Source organism: Bombyx mori, chromosome 17, assembly GCF_030269925.1.
Source record: "Bombyx mori chromosome 17, ASM3026992v2".
NCBI classification, from domain to species: domain Eukaryota; kingdom Metazoa; phylum Arthropoda; class Insecta; order Lepidoptera; family Bombycidae; genus Bombyx; species Bombyx mori.
The window spans coordinates 3,339,056-3,360,117 of record NC_085123.1 but is presented as its reverse complement, the minus strand read 5'-3'; the positions used below and the strand labels follow the sequence as shown (position 1 = coordinate 3,360,117).

At 39.1% G+C, this 21,062-nt stretch overlaps 1 protein-coding gene across 4 annotated transcripts in view; it reads right to left on the bottom strand.

Annotated features, from left to right (window-relative positions):
- The window catches only part of LOC101742621 (lethal(2) giant larvae protein), a 69,352-nt gene that overhangs the window by 15,956 nt on the left and 32,334 nt on the right, over window positions 1-21,062 (bottom strand). For all 4 annotated transcript variants that reach the window (XM_062673281.1, XM_062673280.1, XM_062673282.1 and 1 more), the window contains exons 3-10: window positions 6,704-6,881; window positions 5,672-5,918; window positions 4,853-5,040; window positions 4,160-4,339; window positions 2,640-2,728; window positions 1,777-1,896; window positions 1,132-1,294; window positions 262-451 (exon numbers count right to left, since the gene is read on the bottom strand). In XM_062673281.1, the coding sequence (XP_062529265.1) occupies window positions 262-451; window positions 1,132-1,294; window positions 1,777-1,896; window positions 2,640-2,728; window positions 4,160-4,339; window positions 4,853-5,040; window positions 5,672-5,918; window positions 6,704-6,881 (1,355 nt within the window). The remainder of the gene's footprint in view (window positions 1-261; window positions 452-1,131; window positions 1,295-1,776; window positions 1,897-2,639; window positions 2,729-4,159; window positions 4,340-4,852; window positions 5,041-5,671; window positions 5,919-6,703; window positions 6,882-21,062) is intronic.

The window sequence follows — 21,062 nt, the reverse complement described above, 5'->3', positions numbered from 1 at the left end:
ATGGATGTATAATAATATTAAATATATGTATGTGTATAATAAAAATCTTACATTTGTTTCCGTTATCTGGTAACTGTAACACAAGTTCTTTACGAGCTTAGCACGGGACCGGTTAACGTGGCGTGATTGTTAGTAAATATTTATTTATTACCTTTAGAACTATAACTCAAAAAGCACTATTACTATAAGAAAATAATTTACAGGATATTTAGATTCCCACAAAAGTGAAGCTACCCCTCTCTGTGTCGGTGCGGCACCCACCTGAACAGCTGCGCGGTGGTGTACTTGTACAGGGGGGTCATGGCGACGCCGGTCACGTCCCAGAACCGCACGGAGCCGTCCTCGTGCCCCGTGAGCAGCACCTGTCTGTCGGTCAGCTCCGCCGTCTCCACCACTCCACCGGATATCGGCCACGGACTCTCCGAGTATTGATTCTCCGTTTGTTGTTGACCTGTACAAGGTTTTGTATTTTATAAGATGCATATCAGATGCTAAATATTAGTCTAGAGGTCGAGATTCGAACATCAAACAAGATCGGCTGCGTATTGACAAAAGAGGACACCTGAAAAAGGTATGTGCCATGTATTATTACATGTTGTTGACAGCCGTGCTACAGGCATGTTCAAAATGGTCTTTACTGGTGGTAGGACCTCTTGTGAGTTCGCGCGAGCAGGTACCACCCCGCCTATTTCTGCCGTGAAGCAGTAATGCGTTTCGGTTTGAAGGGCGGGGCAGCCGTTGTAACTATACTGAGACCTTAGAACGCATATCTCAAAGGAGAACACATATATAAAAAAGGTCTAACTCTCAATTAAGTACGTAAGTATAACGGCTGCCCCCCTCCTCCAAACTGAAATGCATTACTGCTACACGGCAGTAGACAGGGCGGTGATACCTACCCGAGCACGTTCACAATACGCCATAGTACCGATAATTATAACTTGTGAGAGTGTTAAAAGAAGGAATCTTCATTACGGAAAACATTCGTAAATTGTATTTCAATAAAATATTGGTATTTCCGTATTCTTTAGTCCATTGTGACTATCAAAGTAAGGTAGAAGAGCTCTTAATACATTAGCGCTGAAGCGCACAAATGAGGTACAAATAGAGAGGTAGGGGGGATGTGCTGACCCGCGGCGACGATGTTGTCGTAGACTGCGGGCGCCACGCCGTCGGCCAGCTGCGCCGTGGTGACGGCGGACGCGTGCACCGACACCAGGTACGGCAGCCGCAGCGGCCGCCAGCGCGCGTCGCATAGGTCTATCACCACCAGCTCCTCTTCCGCCAGGACCACCTGTCGACAGACGGACCTTGGGTCACCACGAAGTTTATTCATTAACTATACTTGAGACGTTAAAACTTATATCTCAAGGTGGGTGGCGCATTAACGTTGTAGATGTCTATGGGCTCCAAGAACCACTTAACACCAGGCAGGCTGTGAGCTCGTCCACTCATCGAAGCAATAAAAAAAAATTTTTCAATGTGGAAAGTTGTTATTGCTGTTGACAGCATGGGAATGGGAGACTTGAAGACGAGTCGTTTCCCCTGGCAGTATCCCAATAATACGGTGATTACGGAAATTTATTGGGTTTGTTTCTTTGCAGACATGCGATTTAATATAACGTTCGTTCTCATGAACGTTCAAATCTGTTTACTGAACTGTGACGTCATAGTTTAATTAATTTCATTTTACTGAGTATGGATTTGAAAATATACAACGTTTTCAGTTAAATCAAATAACGTATTGCTTTATATTTGTTACTGTGCGTGACTGACCAAAGCGGCGGCGACCTGGTTGACCGCTTGCACCTGTACGAGGGCCGGGGTGTCGGGCTGCTCCTCCTGCAGCGGCGCGCCGTCCGGGGGCACGGGAGTCGTTGTGAACAAATCTATCACCTGTTTATATACAATATATACTTTTAGTAGGATAAATATTATTGGAACGAAGTTCCTTATGGAACGATGCGGAGAGGTACCCTAACCGGGAAAAAGCGTCCGTAACGTAAGATTTTTATTAGTAATGCACACAATGTACGACTTAACTTTGTAATAACGTACAAAAAATAACATATTTTTTATCATTCACTGACCACGATCTCAGAGCGTTCGTTTGCCCAATACACTAACTCTTAAGCAAACAGCCGTGAATGAAGTGTACCACAATAAGTTCGCACGTTACCGAATGACCGTGGGTTGTTGCGAAACCTCCAGTTTTATTTTCTTTATACCTCGAATAGAACTTAAAATTTATATTTTTATAATAAGGAACTTCGTTCCTATCCTGTGTCCCACGACACCACACATCTTTTTTTATTTTATTTAGATAAACATACTCACGTTCACCTTTAATATTAGTGCAAAAAAGTACTGATCTACCTTTTTTTAATACGTTTAAATCTCTTATATTGGTCAACTTATTAATTTCCTAATATTAAATAATCGACGCTTAACTTAGAATACAGTGCTACAATACGCTATCACAATAATTAGGCGGAAAAAAAATTACAACTAGTTTATTCCCCTACTAACTACAATGTATATTTCCATTACGAAGCCATTATGCAAGAGGTAGCAAGTCAAATGATGATAGTCTCGTAAGATGTGTTTGATGTAATAGAGTTAAAAAAAGACTAACGCACCCGGCTCGTGAAATCGAAGGCCACATGTTTCTCGCCCTGCTGCACGGTAACCGTGTACTTGTCGGAGTACGAAGCTCTGGGCATGCCACCTGAAAAAAAAAATTTGTAAGTCTGTAAGTTTGTAAGTTTATAGAGTACATACATATAATTCAGTCATAGTTATTCTTCGATCAAAATTGAAAAACATATGAGAAATAAACACATGTACGAGTACTTTTTTTTCCCACCTAAGCTGATAGCCTTAAGAGGCTATTTCAGCGTAACCTTAACTAGTACGTGAGCTCACGGGGCTCAAACCTGACGACGTTGCTAACACGAATCCTAGCAAGAGCCGTGCTTCGCAGAATCTACCACCGGATCGGAACGCGACCCACTGAGAAGATCCGGCGAGAAAATACTGAGTTTCTCACCCACTGGGGCTGTGTCTGTGGGTTAATTTACTCCTCGAGCACTTCGCAAGCGTCGAGTCCGACGAGAACTTTGACCGGTGTACGAGTACTACTGACACTTCACAGTACGTATTTTGTTCAGAACTGTACAAGTCGAAAGAAATTGTAACAAAATTCAGCCTTACGACTTTTGAAATAGGCTTTAGTTTGTTTCGATACAGAGACATTGTATGTTAATTCAGCAGTTTAGATACTCGATTTCGTGGACTTTGACTGAATATTGCGAATACGCTAACAATTTTGATTAAAAATAATTTTAAACACAGTGTCACAATGACAGTCAAAACCGCGAGACTAAATCGTAAAAATAGTTTTAAATTATATTTTTAAATTCATTTACAAATTTTTATTTCGTATTTAAATAAAAACCTTAAACCTATCTCCGTCATAATGTGTTCTAAATGACTTAAATTCTTATATTATTTTAACTACAAAATAAATATAATGTTACATTCGAAATGTTAACGTTTAAAACTATTAAGTAGTAGATTCATTTTGAAATTTTATTTTTAGATTAAACCGCACAAGATCGAAGACAATGCCGCTACAATTATTTTGGTTCATTTATTAAATACAAGCTTTTTTAAGGGATTTTATGACCTGGTAACTAAGACCTTTAATTATTTTAATTTTAATGAAAACTTTTCTATATGAAAAATGTTAGGAAATGAAGTAATATGAATATTGATTAGTATGAAACATGGCATGAAATGGAATGAATTAAATGAAAAGAAAACGAAATGAAATGAAAATGAAACGAGATGAGATGATATGGGATGAAATACAATCTCAGTAAAATGGTGGTCATTTACTGAGACTTTTTCAGTGGACTTTTTGGAGGATCTCGAGAAGTTACGTTCAGCCGCTTTGTTTCATTTTCCCATATTTGTGCACTTTCACAGACACCATGTTATACATTTAAACCTGAGGAAATACTAAATAGACAAAATAAAACAAATCACACAACTTAACTCCTCGCGTTCCCGCCAAAAAGTCTTAAATACGAGCCTTATTAATTTTCCAAACTACCCGCATTATTTTCCTTATTTTAAGTTAAGTCGGTAATCTTACCGGCAAATATAGTGATGTCCTCTCCATCAACGCTAGTCCTGTTCAGGATCTTGGTGATCGCCTTACAAGGGTAGGGTCCGTAGGGCGTGACGGGCTCCTTCAGGGGTCGGTCGCTGGAGGCGCCGGCCACCTCCCACGTCACGTACGAACCGTCGTTGTGCGATGATGTGAAGTGCTCGCCTGATGAGGAAATTTTTTTAAACCTTCTTTTTAACCGACTTCAAACAAGGAGGAGGTTCTCAATTCGACAATGTTTTTTTTTATGTTTGTTACCTCATAACTTTTGACTGGGTGAATCGATTTTGATGATTCTTTTTTTATTAGAAAGCTGACGCTTCCGGGGTGGTCCCATTTTAGTCCAGTTTAGATAATGGTATCAATGAGAAAACCATATAAGTCTTAAATTTGCATTAAGTACGTGCGCGACAAATATATGAATAACTCAATAAATCAATATCACGCCAACCGATTTCGATGATAATTGTTTTTAGTGTATATTAATTTGTTTTGGAATATCTTTTTTTTCTATTTGAAGTCAGTTTTTGTTAAAGCATGTCTATTTACAATTATATTACACTCTTCATATTTACTTTCTACCGTCATTTAGCTTATTGAACTTTTATATGCAACATTTTAAACTAAGTTTCTGCATAATTTGTAATAATCATTATTCTATCTAAATTAAATAATTACCATCGTCATTCCAGCATAAGCTTTCAAGCTGTTGATTCGAAACAAATGTATGTGTGGGAGCCGCAGCCTCCCGGTCCCAAAGCACGGCCAGTCCTCGGTTGTATCCGATCAGAATACGTGTAGGAGTCTTAGGGTGTTCGTATACAGACTCCACCGCGCCTGGGTTAACTTTGTAATCCTCTGGGCAGCTGGAATATAAAGATTTGACTATTAATATCAGAGAGAACCAAGTTTGTTTACTTTTTTTTATTGCTTAGATGGGTGGACGAGCTCACAGCCCACCTGGCGTTAAGTGGTTACTGGAGCCCATAGACATCTACAACATAAATTCGCCACCCACCTTGAGATATAAGTTCTGAGGTCTCAAGTATAGTTACAACGGCTGCCCCACCCTTCAAGCCGAAATGCTTTACTGCTTCACGGAAGAAATAGGCAGGGTGGTGGTAGCCACCCGCGCGGACTCACAAGAGGTCCTACCACCAGTAATTACGCAAATTATAATTTTGCGGGTTTGATTTTTATTACACGATGTTATTCCTTCACCGTGGAAGTCAATCGTGAACATTGGTTGAGTACGTATTTCATTAGAAAAATTGGTACCTACTACAGATTGATAATAAAAATATCGAAGACTTTCGACAAAAAAACTATGCACCGCAAATTTGAGATCATAGTGTGAAGAGCAATGCGATAGCTATTGAACTGTCTTCCAAAGTAGCTTTGTGGTACAAATAAACTGACCACAATAATGATCAGCATGACCTCATTGAATAGACTCAGGAAACTAAAATTAAAAACAAATCTAGATTAATCACTCACTTCTGCATAACGACATCCTGGTATATGACATCTTCCGAGATCGTGAAAGCGCTCAAATCCAATGAGTAAATGTTGCCGCCTTCGGTTCCCAGTAAAGCGTTCTTCGCTGACGATTCTACGCATATGGCCGATATCTTTTTATTTTTACCTTCGAATACATGCGACTTTAATTCCACTAGAGATTTCTCGTTGATCTCCCACAAGTGAAGGCTGTTATCGTCGCATAATGATATCAAACGGCCTGTCCCTGTAAACCGAACGAGAATAGCTTCATTTGGGCGTTGCGTCATAATGATGCGGACAAATATGGTGATACCACGTAAAATCGCATGTTTAAAAAAAAAAGTACAATTGGCATTGGGTTAGAGAATAGTAATTTTAGTTAATTGAGGTAGCGGCTGATCGAGAATGTGGTATTTTCTTGGTATAACGACTACGTGGACAACTACCATGCAAGGTCACAGTATCCTTATTGTGAAACGATATAATTTAACAATATTTAGAAGTAAATTAATGATAGTAAATGTCAAAAACAGTTTCCATTGCTTCTAAGGAAAAGTATATTAAAAGTTTAGAAGTTTAAGAGGTAAAAACTAGCTAGGTGCGTCACGTACGAAGCTCAGCAGAGATAGTTACAGTATTACAATTTGTTTGAGTTTGAATGATGGAATTGTCAAAGATGAATTTACTTTTTTGTTTGCTTTACCATAAATATGAATATATTATCATCTTATGACTTTTTTCGAAGTTTATATCTATCACCATAATAATAAATTTAGAAAAAAATGAATGGCAGAGCAGAGTAATGAATGACTCATTTTCAAACTCAAATGACTCATTTCAATTCATTTTAAAACTTTTTTATATATTTTTGTAGATTTACTTATGCGCGTTGGATTTTTTCTAGTTGATCATATATAAGCCTTACTCGATTGAATAAACTAATCGCAATGGTCTCGAAGTTATATGCTATGCGATATATAATCCGAAGAGGATTAATGAAGGATGAAGGTATTTATTTTCTTTGCTTACCTGTGATGAAATGTATCTGTGTGACTATCGATTCGTAATTGGTGTGTTGGCCGTAGAGTTCGACGCCTGGTCTGCCGTAGACCTTGAGCGCTCCGGTGGCGGTACCAAGCGCCGCGAGTCTGAGGAGCGGATCCCACGCGAGTGCTGACGCTCTGTGCGGGAAGCCATGCTGGACTGTCTGAGGATACAATAAATTATAAGAGACCGATAACCAATAGGGATCAGAAAGTCGTCGTGGCCTAAAGGATAAGCCGTCCGGTGCATTTGTATGTAGCGATGCATCGGTGTTCGAATCCCGCCGGCAGGTACAAATTTTTTCAATGAAATATGTTCTTGAGAAATATCCACGGTGAAGGAATAACATCTATACTAATATTATAAAGAGGAAAGATTTGTTTGTTTGTTTGTTTCGAATAGGCTCCGAAACTACTGGACCGATTTGAAAAATTATTTTTCCATTAGAAGCCGACATTGTCCATGATGAACATAGGCTACTTTTTTTTAAAAAAAAATATTTTATTTTTTTGGATTCATGTGTGTTTTAATGTTTCCGAAGCGAAGCGAGGGCGGGTCGCTAGTTGTGTAATAAAAATCAAACCCGCAAAATTATAATTTGCGTAATTACTGGTGCTAAATGTCTATGGGCTCCAGTAACCACTTAACACCAGGTGGGCTGTGTGTGAGCTCATCCACCATCGAAGCAATAAAAAAATTATAAAAAAATAGGTTATTATATCAAAATCTGATACAATCAGCTTAATCTTGCCCCTAGGTATATCTAGTACATGCATAGAGGAAGCAAAAAAAGCTCGATTTTGTACGAGAAACCGGTTACAGTTAGAAACTTTGCAACGATAAGGAATTATCACGGAAGTCGCCGGGCGGTGCTTTGTTTTCAGAAATGTGAAGTGTGTTTACCAAGACGAGCGCTTGTATTTCAAGTGAACTACTAGATGGTGACCGAGCTTTGTTCGTTTTTTTTTTTGATAACGCCATCTTGTTAGTCGCCCTCAATTAAGAAAAATAGTATTATTATTCGCCAATAGATGTCGGGAAGAGTTGATTATTGAAAACGCGAATAAAACAACATTTTCTGAGAATAAATCGTAGCTAGATCGATTTATCGCCCCCGAAATACCCTGTATACTAAATTTTATGAAAATCGTTGGAGCCGTTTCCGAGTTTCAGATTATATACATATTTATTAATATACAAGAATTGCTCGTTTAAAGGTATAAGATAAGTAACGGCAGTGTGAAGTTATTGATTGATGAGCGTGTCAGCATTCGTTGGGTGCCACTCATATTAATTATATTAGCGTCATGGCTGACTCTTCCATGTGTTAGCGATTTGAGTCTGACAGTTTACACATTAAAATATATGATGCTGAAAATTAAGTATCGATTTTTTTGTTACATATTTTTGAGTAGGAAAAATTATAACAGTTTTAAACTTTTTCGTTATTTTATCTAATAACAAACTCGAATTAATATTCTGGCGATTTGACAAAACGTCTTCAAATACCCGCCATCAAGGGGTCGATGGGCAAAAAAAGTTCTGCTATTGTTATTGAATTTCGCATAGTCGTAAAACCAACCATAAGCGACACTTCATACACAAATGTCCTTGAACAGAGTAATTGTAGCCTAGTATTGTATTTTAGTAACCTCAAGGGGTTATACTAGATTCACAGAACTAGGGGAACGGTTAATACACAAAATAAAGTTAATCTAATTATCTATCTACTGTGAATGATGAGGAGTTAGTAATTCAAGATGACCACGCTTGTTTTGTAGGTTATTAGGACGTTACTTATTCATTTGACCTCATTTAAAAAGACTATAATTCCCGTAATTATGTTATTTCATCACATATTATTTAACTGAATGTCAATTACATCACTCAAAGCACAATATAATGATGCGAACAATGTGAAAATACTAAGCAAATAAAAACTTGTAGGTATAGTGATTGATATTGACAAATTGGCTATTCACAGTGGAATGGCCACGCTTAGATTTAGGACCATCAACAGAGAATGACTCATCATAGTTGGACGGTGTAATCGTGTCTTGTTTGATAAAAAAAATATCTTAAATCTCATTCCGTTTTTCAAAAACGTTCTTAAACAGTTGATTATAGACGTTGATAGTCAGATTTTTTTAGCGCGACCCTATTTGTGTCCTAGTTTGTTTTTCATGAGTGTCACAATTGTCACATAGATATAAAGTAGGAGTGGGTAATATCGGTTTTGCCGCGTATCGAATCGTATCTATATATCGAGGATCAATATCGGATATTGAATCTATATATTTTCTGAATCTATATATTGATGGATGCTAGTAGATTTTCTCGATTTATGATATTTGAGATTTGAAACGATACGCTGATATAATATCGTGGTAGATATAGATTTAAGTCAACGTTATACGGTTGGTTTTCTGATATCAATTTATAATATGATTTTAAAGTAATAAAAAGAACATGAAAATAAAAATATCAAAAAAACTTTCCTTCATGCTTTTATCAGGCTTAGGACTGGCTACATTATTTTCAGTTTTTAGTATTTTGTATCTTAATTTAAAATTACAAAATATACCAAAAGAGTGTAGATTTCAAAAGTTTAATACAAACACAAGAAATAAACTCAATTATTTGGATTCAACTAAAAATAGAAAAATGTGTACTTTTTTAAAATCAAACACAATAAACTTTTAAGTATTTATAAACACTTGTCCAAAAATTGTAGTTCAAGGTCAAAGCGCGTGAAATTAAATTCAACGATGCAAATAGGCTATACTGCATTCAAGTTAGGGTCGAAAATTGAAACTTCTTTCTTAAATTGTATCCTGCTGATACGCTAAGAATAATCTACAGACATATGGACTTAAATATAAGGTTTACAATTGTATGGATAATGCCTGTTTCTGTTTCATTCATCACATGATATCCCTATCGTGCGCTCACTCACTCTGGCCGATTCGATACGAACCAAACGAATATTGCTGATATTCACGAATCGGTACGATATGCCGATGCGCATCACATCGAGTAATATCGTGTATCGGCTGATATCGTTATATAGATTTCGATTCACGAATCGGTACGATATGCCGATGCGCATCACATCGAGCAATATCGTGTATCGGCCGATATCGATATATAGATTTCGTGCGGGGCGATATCGGATTCAACGATATTGCTGCGATATATAGATATTGAATCTAGATACGATTTATATCGCCCACTCCTAATATAAAGAACGAATGAACAACCCTATTTGACCTTTAAATTTGATGGTATCTATTAATATTGAATTTGCGTAAAAACAAGTCTTTTATCCGGTTAAATTTCGTAACGTAACAAGCGAGAAAAAATTTACAATATTTGTTTGGTAAACGCGCCAAATGCCTTTTTAAGTTTTAAGCGTCAAAATTGGCAAAAATAGGTTAATTACGGGCACTGCGCGATATTTTACCGAACAAAGTGTACAATACGCATTTCTATTTACGGATTGCTAAATAAGACATAACAGATCCGATGTGCTAAGAATTTACTATATTTCACATAAATACAAAATTTTCCTAAAATTTGTTTTAGACAAAACTATGCTATAAAAACATGATTGCAGTTTCGCATCATGCGACTGTACTAGCGCTTATTGCGAAATGATAAAAAAAAACAAAAACAAACCAAACGTGGGAATAATGCACACATGAACATGCGACAATACTTACACGTGCTTTTTTGTGTTCGACTTGTCGCACATTACGTGATTTATTGAAGACGATGCACGAGAGCGAGACAGAAATGTTGCTGTGTACGTTTGTATTACGTGCAGCAACACTTATAAGTGTCTTTTTATTTAAATAGCACACTCATTATTATGTACGATTATAAGTGTTTTAACTACACTCCTCAAAGCTCACAGCCCCCTTTATGTTAAGTTAACGGGCCAGTACATGTAACATAGTTTAAATGTTGATTTGTGACTTTCTCGGTTACGCTTATTTCTGCTGTGAAGCAGTAATGCGTTTCGGTTTGAAGGGTGGGGCAGCCGTTGTGACTATACTGAGACCTTAGAACTTATATCTCAAGGTGTGTGGCACATTTACGTTGTAGATGTCTATGGGCTCCAGTAACCACTTAACACCAGGTGGGCTGTGAGCTCGTCCACAAGTCTAAGCAATAAATAAAAATAAAAAAAATACCTATCGGTAATCGAGTCTTCTTCGTTTTTTTTTTTTCAATTATAGTTATTATTTATATACTTCTATGAAAAGGGCCGCATGAATAAGACGTCTCAAGGATCCCTATTTTTGAAAGTAGATCATGACATTTTTGTGGTAGCACTTAATGTAGACCCGCGCGTGTAGTTGAAATCAGTTGTGCGCGGTTTGGAGAGTTCCCATCCTTCCCACCGGACTTCGTATCATTAATTTGAGACAAAGACCTCATGTCTCTCGGTGGTCGGCGACATCGACGTCGTGACGTCATACGATCTGGCAGCAAGTTGTTTTTTTTTCTTGAACTCATTTATTATATTGTTTACATAATTTATCGTGTATTTCCGACCACATTTGTAGTTTGTACTCAATCAAAAATGTTTTCGTATTTTTTTACTAAACCACTGATAAAACATATTTTCAATCTAATATTTATTTAACTTTAATTATACAAATGTTTTTTAAGCAGCATTATGAAAGAAATAATTACCGATAGAGAAAGCTTGGTGAAAGTTTAATTGTGTTGACATATTCTTTGACGTGCCTCTGTTTGTTCGTATCATATTTCTAGGGTCCCCAACCAACAAGCCAACAAACAACAGAAAACTATTAATAATAATAGCCATATTGTTTTACTGGTTAATGACTCAGAGTTCTGTCCCACAGGAATCACTTTTGATTCCTGGTCAAAGTATCTATCTTTAGTAGGTATTTCTTGACGTTTTTTATTCTAACCTACCGACCTAAAGGATGCGCAGGTATTTGACTATTTTCATATATTGTGTTAGTGTGGCGGATATTCTAATAGAAAAAACTAAATTCAACCATGTAGTGAAAACAGAAGTTATTTGAGATAATCTGTTACTGGAGCTCTTATTTTTCTTCGGAGTTAAGTTGAGATAGGCGCTAAACTGGTATAATAACTACACGAGGCGGGAAACCGTGGCTATTGGCCGGGCACGTACTATTGTATTGTGTTGCGGAAATCTTATTCCCTACCCCAAATTTCCTTGCCCCAAAGGGCAAGCGACCAAGAGGCAGAAACCCGACCCGTTGGACGGACCAGATTCGTGCAGCCCTGGATACCACAGTGCACGATGCTCCGCACTCAGCTGTAGATAGGAACAGATGGCGGTGCATTATAAAAAACAAACTGTTTGAAGGCCATGACCACGACCCTCAGTAATGAGGAAACCGACCGACCTCCAAGGAGGAGGAGGAGGAGGACCCCAAAATTGGATCATAGCACATGTTCCCGCATAAATCGACATTATTTCACCGCCTGCTTGTTGCGGGCCATTTAACACACTCCAAGGCCCACTGAGTTTCTCGCCGGATCTTCTCAGTGGGTCGCGATTCCGATCCGGTGGTAGATTCTGCGAAGTACTGCTCTTGCTAGGGCTAGTGTTAGCAAATTCTCTCAGGTTGAGCCTTGGAATAGCCTCTTAGGCTACCAGCAAACAGGTTGAAACAAAAAAAACACTCCAAGGACGTTTACGGGGCATGTTTTCACAACTAACCGTTAATTCATGATACTATGTCTATCCATCATCTAAAAAATACCAACGCGCAACAATGTTCTCTCAATGTTTAGTCTATATTTCACGAATTTAGTTTATTGTGTGTTATTTAAGAACTGTTTACGTTCAAAGCGCAATATTCACATCCGCACGGGAAATAATATGTTTTTGTTATGAATTCTATTCTCAATGAAATCAGTGTACGCAGTAATGGACGTTCCTAAGAATCCGAATTAGTTTATAGTGAAGTAAAATCAAAACACCCGGTCCAAAAGTCATAGAATGTCCAGTACATTCAAGGAATTAAAGGTTTGGTTTCGCATAACTCAATAGTTTTGGTTTTAAATCATCGGTGCTACTTTCGATTCTATGAGTGAGGATTTTTTGATATTAGGTACATTTCTTTTTATTTAAAGCACTAACGTATATGAAATATTTACTAAAATTTTCACTGGTATAGGACCTCTTGGGAGTCCGCACGGGTAGGTACCACCACCCCGCCTATTTCCGCCGTGAAGCAGTAATGCGTTTCGGTTCGAAGGGTGGGGTAGCCGTTGTAACTATACTTGAGACCTTAGAACTTATATCTCGAGATGGGTGACGCGTTTATGCTGTAGATGTCTATGGGCTCTAGTAACCACTTAACACCAGGTGGGCTGTGAGCTCGTCCACCCACCTAAGTAATAAAAAAAAGTGGATATGGCTTCTACTCTTCATTCTTATTTTTATCGAAAAGTATTCGATATTTCTATATTAAAACGTAGTATAGCAGATTTGTAACGTCTCAAACAGTTACCATATATGTAAAAGTCTCAATACGAGTTATAATAGATATGCAGTTTCCGCTATCCTCAAGATGTATGAAAAAAGTACTATTTTGTATTTTGTCAATACAATTATCTGATTTTCTTATATGTGTAAGTCATTCTACAAATTCTATATCATCCTTTTCGTTGAAGTTAACTATAACACCATTAGAAGACCCTGTGTAATTTCAAATACCTTAGTTTATCTTAAGCACTAATGGTACTCATTTTGAGTATCAGCTTTCTTCTTGAAAGCCTACACGGATTGATACCACCATCCTCCCATTTCTGCAACGAAATGTTTCAATATTGTTACGCGCTCGAGTCCGTGATAAATAAAACTTCTACCGAAGTACAAATTAAAACGCTATTTAACATTTAGAACACCTTAGGAACACTATACAATTAGTACATCACTTCTTCCGCTTCGCTTCAGGTGATCCGTTCGCTGTTTCGCTTCGAGTAGAGCCGATTAGTGACTGCCTTCATGTCGTCTCTGTAACGCTAACCGAGGAACAGCAGGGCGAAACAGCGGCAATGGAGACAATCGCGGGTACATCTGTTGTTTCTCCGGCAGTAGTAGCTCCTGATCTTGCGACCGTGATGGTGTTTTTACAAGAGCAGGCTCGTCGCCAGGAAAAGGAGCTGGTTCGCAGGCTGAAGAAACAGTCCCGGCACCAGGAGGAGTAGGCTCATTGCCTGGAACAGGAGCTAGTTCGCATGCTGGAGGAACAGTCTCGGTGCCAGGAGGAACAGGCTCGTCGCCAGAAAGAGCACACTCGGCGATAGGAGGAACAGATGCTACTGATAAAGGATTTAAAAGAAACATTCGGAAAAGACTTAACGGAGATGAAGGAGCAGGTCTAACAGCACGAGGACCGTATTTCTCAGCACGAGAGCTGGATTGCAAGCTGACGTTCAGATGGCTGTTATGAGGAAGACGCTAGAAGATATAAAAACAGGAACAGTAACTACAGCCTCAGTTACTGCTGTTCCTTCCGCGCGGGGGTTCAAAGTGCCGCCATTTGTTGGAAAAAACTCGTGGTCAGCCTACAGGATTCAGTCAGTCCGCCACGCTTCAGATGATCCTTTCGCTGTTTCGCTTCGAGTAGAACCGATTACTAACTGATTTCATGTCGTCTCTAAAACGCTTTTAATCGCCACGACAAGTCTACAGTTATCGAGAAAATTCCCAACAAGACGAGTCGTTTCGATATGTGTTTCCCCTATTTGATAATAGATGACGTTACACTTCTCGAGCGTTCTCGGTATTACTAGGTCTTTTGCTATGCGTTTCTGCTATGTGAACACAGATGGCGTTACTTTTACACGCGTAACAATATCAAACGTGCTGTTAGAACGACTTACAATAAAAATTATTAAAATGAAAAAAAAAAAAGTGCTTAAAAGAATACGTATCTTGTAATATAATGTTTTCATATGGAGTGTACGTACATATGTATGTTAGGTGTCATTACAAGTTATTCGGACCAACGCAACGTGAAAGCTTTCAAACATTGAATACAATCAGATTGTAGGCGGAATACATAAAGTATTATAACAGCAATTCGACGAGTCTCAAGTCGAACATACGTGATAGACAGAACATTTACACATTACTTTTGCCGCCAGAAAAGAAATGCTTTATAAAACTGTTTAATTCATGATTTTTTATCTTATGTAATTAAATAAAATTAAAATTAATAATGCATTAAAACAAGTTCAGTTTGGTACACGAGAATTTTTAAACAAATCTTTTAAATCCTGTATGGATATTTATTAATATTTGAGGCCTATAAAATCAAAGGCAGCTAAACGCCTTAATGTCGTAAAACGTATTAACAATGGCGCTATCTTATTTAGTTAGTTGAACACGCTTTAGTGTTTTCATGTTATAACAAATGCAGTTAAATCTCTAACAAATTCAGTTCAAAAAAGTTAAGTTTACTCTGTATTAAGTACTAATAAACGAAGTTTTATCATTTAAAATTCAGATTATTAGTAATATTCTCATCTATACTAATCTATACTTATATATACTTATCTATACTAATATTATAAAGAGGAAAGATTTGTTTGTTTGTTTGTTTCGAATAGGCTCCGAAACTACTGGACCGATTTGAAAAATTCTTTTTCCATTAGAAGCCGACATTGTCCCTGATGAACATAGTCTACTTTTTTTAAAAAAAAAATTATTTTATTTTTTTGCTTTCATGTGTGTTTTAATGTTTCCGAAGCGAAGCGAGGGCGGGTCGCTAGTAATATTATAAAGAGGAAAGATTTGTTTGTTTGTTTGTTTCGAATAGGCTCCGAAACTACTGGACCGATTTGAAAAATTCTTTTTCCATTAGAAGCCGACATTGTCCCTGATGAACATAGGCTACTTTTTTTATTATTTTTTTTATTTTATTTTTTTGGTTTCGTGTGTGTTTTAATGTTTCCGAAGCGAAGCGAGGGCGGGTCGCTAGTTCTTTATAAATCCGCTTTAAAATAAAGAATATTGTAGCTATCCGAACAAAGTTATTTCAGTTTCTCAAGCCGGGAGTGTTGCTAACACGCCCTAGCAAGAGCAGTACTTCGATTGATCGGGAGGATCCGTAATGACGTGTTTAGGGCCGATTTTTGTTGTTTACCTGAATATTTGACAGACTTGGATTTAGATGATTTTATAGGTCTCATTTGTCCGTCAGCGTTTCACTTGAGGCTCGCCTCAGGCCGATTAGAGTTTTAAAGACATGTTTACTAACTTGTATACTGGATTTATGTAATGCAATTTTTTTTATGTAATTTTTACTAGCTTCAAAACTATTACAATAAGGCGATGCATCATGAGACTCGCCTCGCCGTGACTCCCGCTGACAACACAAAAAAAATTCACACATATCACTGACCGATAATAATACAATGATTTTGGGTAGCTTTAGGTATTAAAGCGTCTTTCTCAAGTTTTAAAATTATACTTAATGTAATAAATACGTCCTGTTTGTCTATTCTAACTGTCGATTTATCGATTCATCAAGTTGTCGATTTATCGATTCATCAAGTTTCAAATCACAACGGTGCTAAAGTACGTTTTCCTTCAACAAAACGGAAACGGTATTCCATGAAACGTCAAGCTCACTATATAGATACAGCAGGGCAGTTATTAGACCCTCAAAACGAACAAAAATATGAATTAAATAGAATATTAGAACCAATTGTAAGGTAAACTTTTTATTATAGCTATTAGATACTTTAAATTTATTTATTTGGTTCCCATTCACTGAACTATCCCTTAAAGGGCAATACATTTCCATACAAAGTAATAAAATTCATTCAACAATTATGCAACTAATCGGATATTCCAAGTGCAAGTGAACTTAACTTGAAGACTATGTGAAGAAACCAGTTGTGCCACACCGTTACGGAGCCTGTTCCGTCTAAATAATAATAGAACACTCGAATGAGCTTTATGCACTTGAATCTAAGGTTCATAATTCGAAATTGAACACCAAAGAGTCTAGTCTAGTAGTTTTCGATTTGAGATTTCGAGTGAGGGTCAAAATACTGTTTTGTTTCGTGCGCGGAGATCAAATTGTAGAATTATATAAAACTAAAATGGATTTTTTGCTAAAATAGTCCAGACCCGTGGTCTGGTCGTTGTGGCCTCTTACTGAATGCACGCAGGGGCCGGTACAATTCTACCTTTTCCTGAAGTGTAAGACAGTCGTTATTACAATTATTTTTTTGGTGATCAGTCAAGGTCGTGATGTCTCGTGGCCAGTCTGATGTTCAGTGGTTACCGAAGCCCACAATTTTTTTTTAGATCGGTGGGCGAGTTCACAGCCCACCTAGTGGTTACTGGAGCCCATAAACACCCTTAACGTAAATGCCTCCACTCACCTTGAGATATGAGTTCTAAGGTCTTAGTTTTACAGTACAGGGGCTTCTTCATCCTTCAAACCGAAGCACATTACTGCTTTGTAGGTCTACCACCAGTATGGACCATCACCACCACCATGAGACTTAGACCTCACGTCTCAAGACGGACGACAGCATTACAATCTTCAATCAAATCTTCGTGATCCGGTAAGCTCTAAGAACTGGCGTTCGTTCCTAATAGATCATGTTTTTAAGCGATTTCCGATCCCATGAGTCATAGACGACGCTTCAATGAAAGTTATAACAAAAAATACAACGATCACGTACAGTAATTTATTACACAAATGCAAATAAATTGAATAATCTAAGCGCGAAAAAATGACATTAATTAATTCAGTTTACATCACGCAAACGACGCACAGTGTAATCTAATTAACGTAACTACATAATATGTACTGCCATTAAGAATAATTGTCGAATGCGTTAATTGTGTAGATTGGCGATCTGTGACATATCGGGCGGGATATTGCTGATTTTTTATTTATTTAATTGTTTTAAGCTATGTATAACGTCATATGCTGCTCTTGGCCTGTCTTCGTTCTCTAATTCGCTCCACATCTAATAGATTGAGATCTGCTTGCTCCAAAAAAAACATCGATTTGGTATAACATTTCTGTTTTTTATTTTTATCCTCAGCACAGAAGTTTACATATCTGGGGAGTTCCATATCAAATCAGGGTGGTTCGGACGAAGATATAGAGATACGAATTAGGAAAGCCAGGGGTGCTTTCGCGCAGTTGAAACCAGTCTGGGAGTCAAGTGTCATGACTCGTCGAATCAAGCTGACCCTGTTCGACTCCATTGTCAAGAGTGTTCTCCTGTTCGGATGTGAGACCTGGAGAGTGACCAAGACACTCACGAACCGACTGCAGGTATTTGTAAATAAGTGCTTGAGGTCGATACTCCGCATATTCTGGCCAGTCACTATCTCTAATAAAGACCTTTGGACTAAATGTGACCTAAATCCCATCGCGCAAGACATTGCTCACCGGAAATGGCGTTGGATAGGACACACTCTACGGCGCAGCGGAGTCAACGCAGCATCAATCGCGTTTGAGTGGCAACCGCTTGGCAGGAGAAGACCTGGTCGCCTTGTACACACTTGGCGACGCACCGTAGAGAGTCAGATGAGGACTGCCAACGTGACCTGGAGTGATGTCAAGGAGCAAGCGCAAGACAGGGTAAAGTGGAGACAACTTGTGAGGGCCCTATGTACCAACGGGGTACAACAACAACAACATTTTTATCCTACCTATGCTGACAGCCTTGAGAAGCTATTTCAGCTACATCCGAACGTTTGTAGGTGGGCTCACGGGGCTCAAACCGGAGAGTTGCTAACACTGACCCTAGCAAGAGCAATGCTTCGCAGAATCTACCACCGGATCGGAAACGCGACCCAGTGGTAGATTCTGCGAAGCACTACTCTGACTACCACTATCGTCTGTTTAAGAACAACCGTCACAAGTGTCGTATCTTGTCAGTTAACGCATCTAAAAAGTACCGAATTAACACTATAAAAGACATTTAGTGAAATCAAGGCGGTTAACTATATTAATACTGGAAAAGTGATTAGCTAACGATCCTACAATTTGGTATCAAAAATATTAAATTAATATGACTATACTATAACTACGTACACGTGCGTGCTCGATTTTAAATCTGAAACGAGAGCGGCACTTATTTGTGTACAGATTACAATTGTCCTATCTTGTGTTCACTCTGTGCATTGTACAGTCGTCCTGCAGTTGGACAATTAAGTTTTTAACCGACTTCAAAAAATGAGGAGGGTATCGATTCGAATGTATTTTTTATTTGGGTAACATTACAAATTTTTTTCAAGATCCGAGTTTTATGACTTATTTTTTATTTGCTTTAAAACTGATGCACCTTGCCATTGTCCTAATGAAATTTTATCGTTATCTGACCAGTATTTTTTGAGTTAACCTTATGAATGCATTTTTATTTCACTTCGGCTACATTGACGATGTTTTCATTTTCATTTGCTGAATCCATTTTTTTTATAATAAAATTTTCTGTTTAGTACAACAGCAGATGAATTACATCAATGTTGATGTAATTAGCAACAATTAGCGCTTTAAATACCGACCGCCTATTCAGTTCGGTTAATTACTGCGTCGTGATTAGGTAACCAACCGGTGGTGGGTTCATCTTCATTAGTCAGACTGTGCGTACAGACAGAGGTTTTACAGTCACTGCTTATATTTGTCTGTTAATAGAGCTACATGTAAGCGGCACCTTTGTTTTTTTTTCATAAAAGATTTAAGTTAGTTAGAAGTTCATCAAACATCAAATTCCTTTGCCCAGACAATGCAGTGTTAATAGACGAATGTTTGAGAAGATCCGTTTCCGATCCGGTGGTAGATTCTGCGAAGCACGGCTCTTGCTAGGGTTCGTGTTAGCATCGTCATCAGGTTTGAGCCCCGTGAGCTCACTTACTAGCCACGGTTACGCTGAAATAGCCTCTAAAGGCTAATCAGCTTAGGTAGGAAAAAAGAAAAAAAAGAAAAAAATGCCAAAGGTTCGTACACAAAATACTGCGAAGCGATCGTTTGAATCTGAGTAATATTTGGTTTGTAGCCGAAATACTTCGGACGGTGATGGCGAGCTGTTTTTTTTTTTTGGAGAGGGAACCGAATCCTCTTCGATCCCAATAAGAGACCCCAATAAGCGTCTATATTCACTTCACCCCTGCGTCCGATCTTCGCCCGGGACAGGACCGAAAAGGTAGGAGCAGGCTGTAATAACTGAACCTAGTTTTTAAGTTTTACGCAAATTTATTTATAAAAGAGAGACAGACAGTTTTGAGCTATAAATTTTAAAGTTGAAACAGCTTATTGAGTTATTTGAAGTTTTCAAATGTGAATGTTATGCAAGGTATTTTTTTTTTTTTTTTTTTTTTGGTCAGAAGGAAATCGCCGGACTCCCACCCTCCACTGGGGATGGGGGGTGGGGCATGTCGGAGTCGAACCGACTAAAACCTCCTGTCGCTCAACAACCAACGTCCAAACCTCGCATGAGACAGAACTCATGAAGAGGCAAAGGGAGGAAAGTGAAGCGTTTAGTGCGGAGCACATCTCTCTCATCACCCTCCCCCTCGGGACGCCAGGCCAGCGATCGTCGGCGCCACGACCACCAGCCCTCTCGGTCGGCAGGCTGTCCGAAGCCCGCCTAGATGGCGCCGGTTTGAATGGGTTATCCTACGAAATACCCCGCTGGGTCAGAACCAGCGTGGGTCGAGGATAGCCGGCCTTCCATCACCCGGATGCTCTTGCGTAAAACGCGTGCAGAGCAGCTTGCACGTCGTCTTCTTAGGCCCCCTTCGCCGGGCCCCAGACCGACATATGAGGGGGACCCGAAACACTTAGAGGGCCAGGGCTTGGGCGAGATCCGCCTCCCTGGCCCCCGCTCGACGGCGGCGGGCTTGTGCGTCTCTCACGCGCCCCGCCGCCTCCTTCTGCGAGATGGTGCACTCGCAGAAGTCGAGCATCGCCTTCCACGACTCGTCGTCGCCGAGCATCGATGCCACAACACTCGGCAACGACAAGTCGTTTCCTATTTTCGCGACGAGGACACGGCGCCACCCCTCCCATGCGGGGCAGGCAACGAGCGTGTGCTCCGCCGTATCCAAGTCGCAACCACAATGGTAACACCCTGCCGTCGGCTCGGCTCCGATCCGGTGCAGGAACTCACCGAAGCAACCATGCCCAGTGAGCACCTGCGTGAGCCGGAAAGTGAGGCGTCCTCTGTCACGATTCACCCAATCCACAAGAATCGGGCGAATCGCCTCGACGGTCCTACGACCAGCCGAAGGATCAGCCAGCCGTCTGGACCATGACTCCAGCACGGACCGCCGAGATTGGGCCCT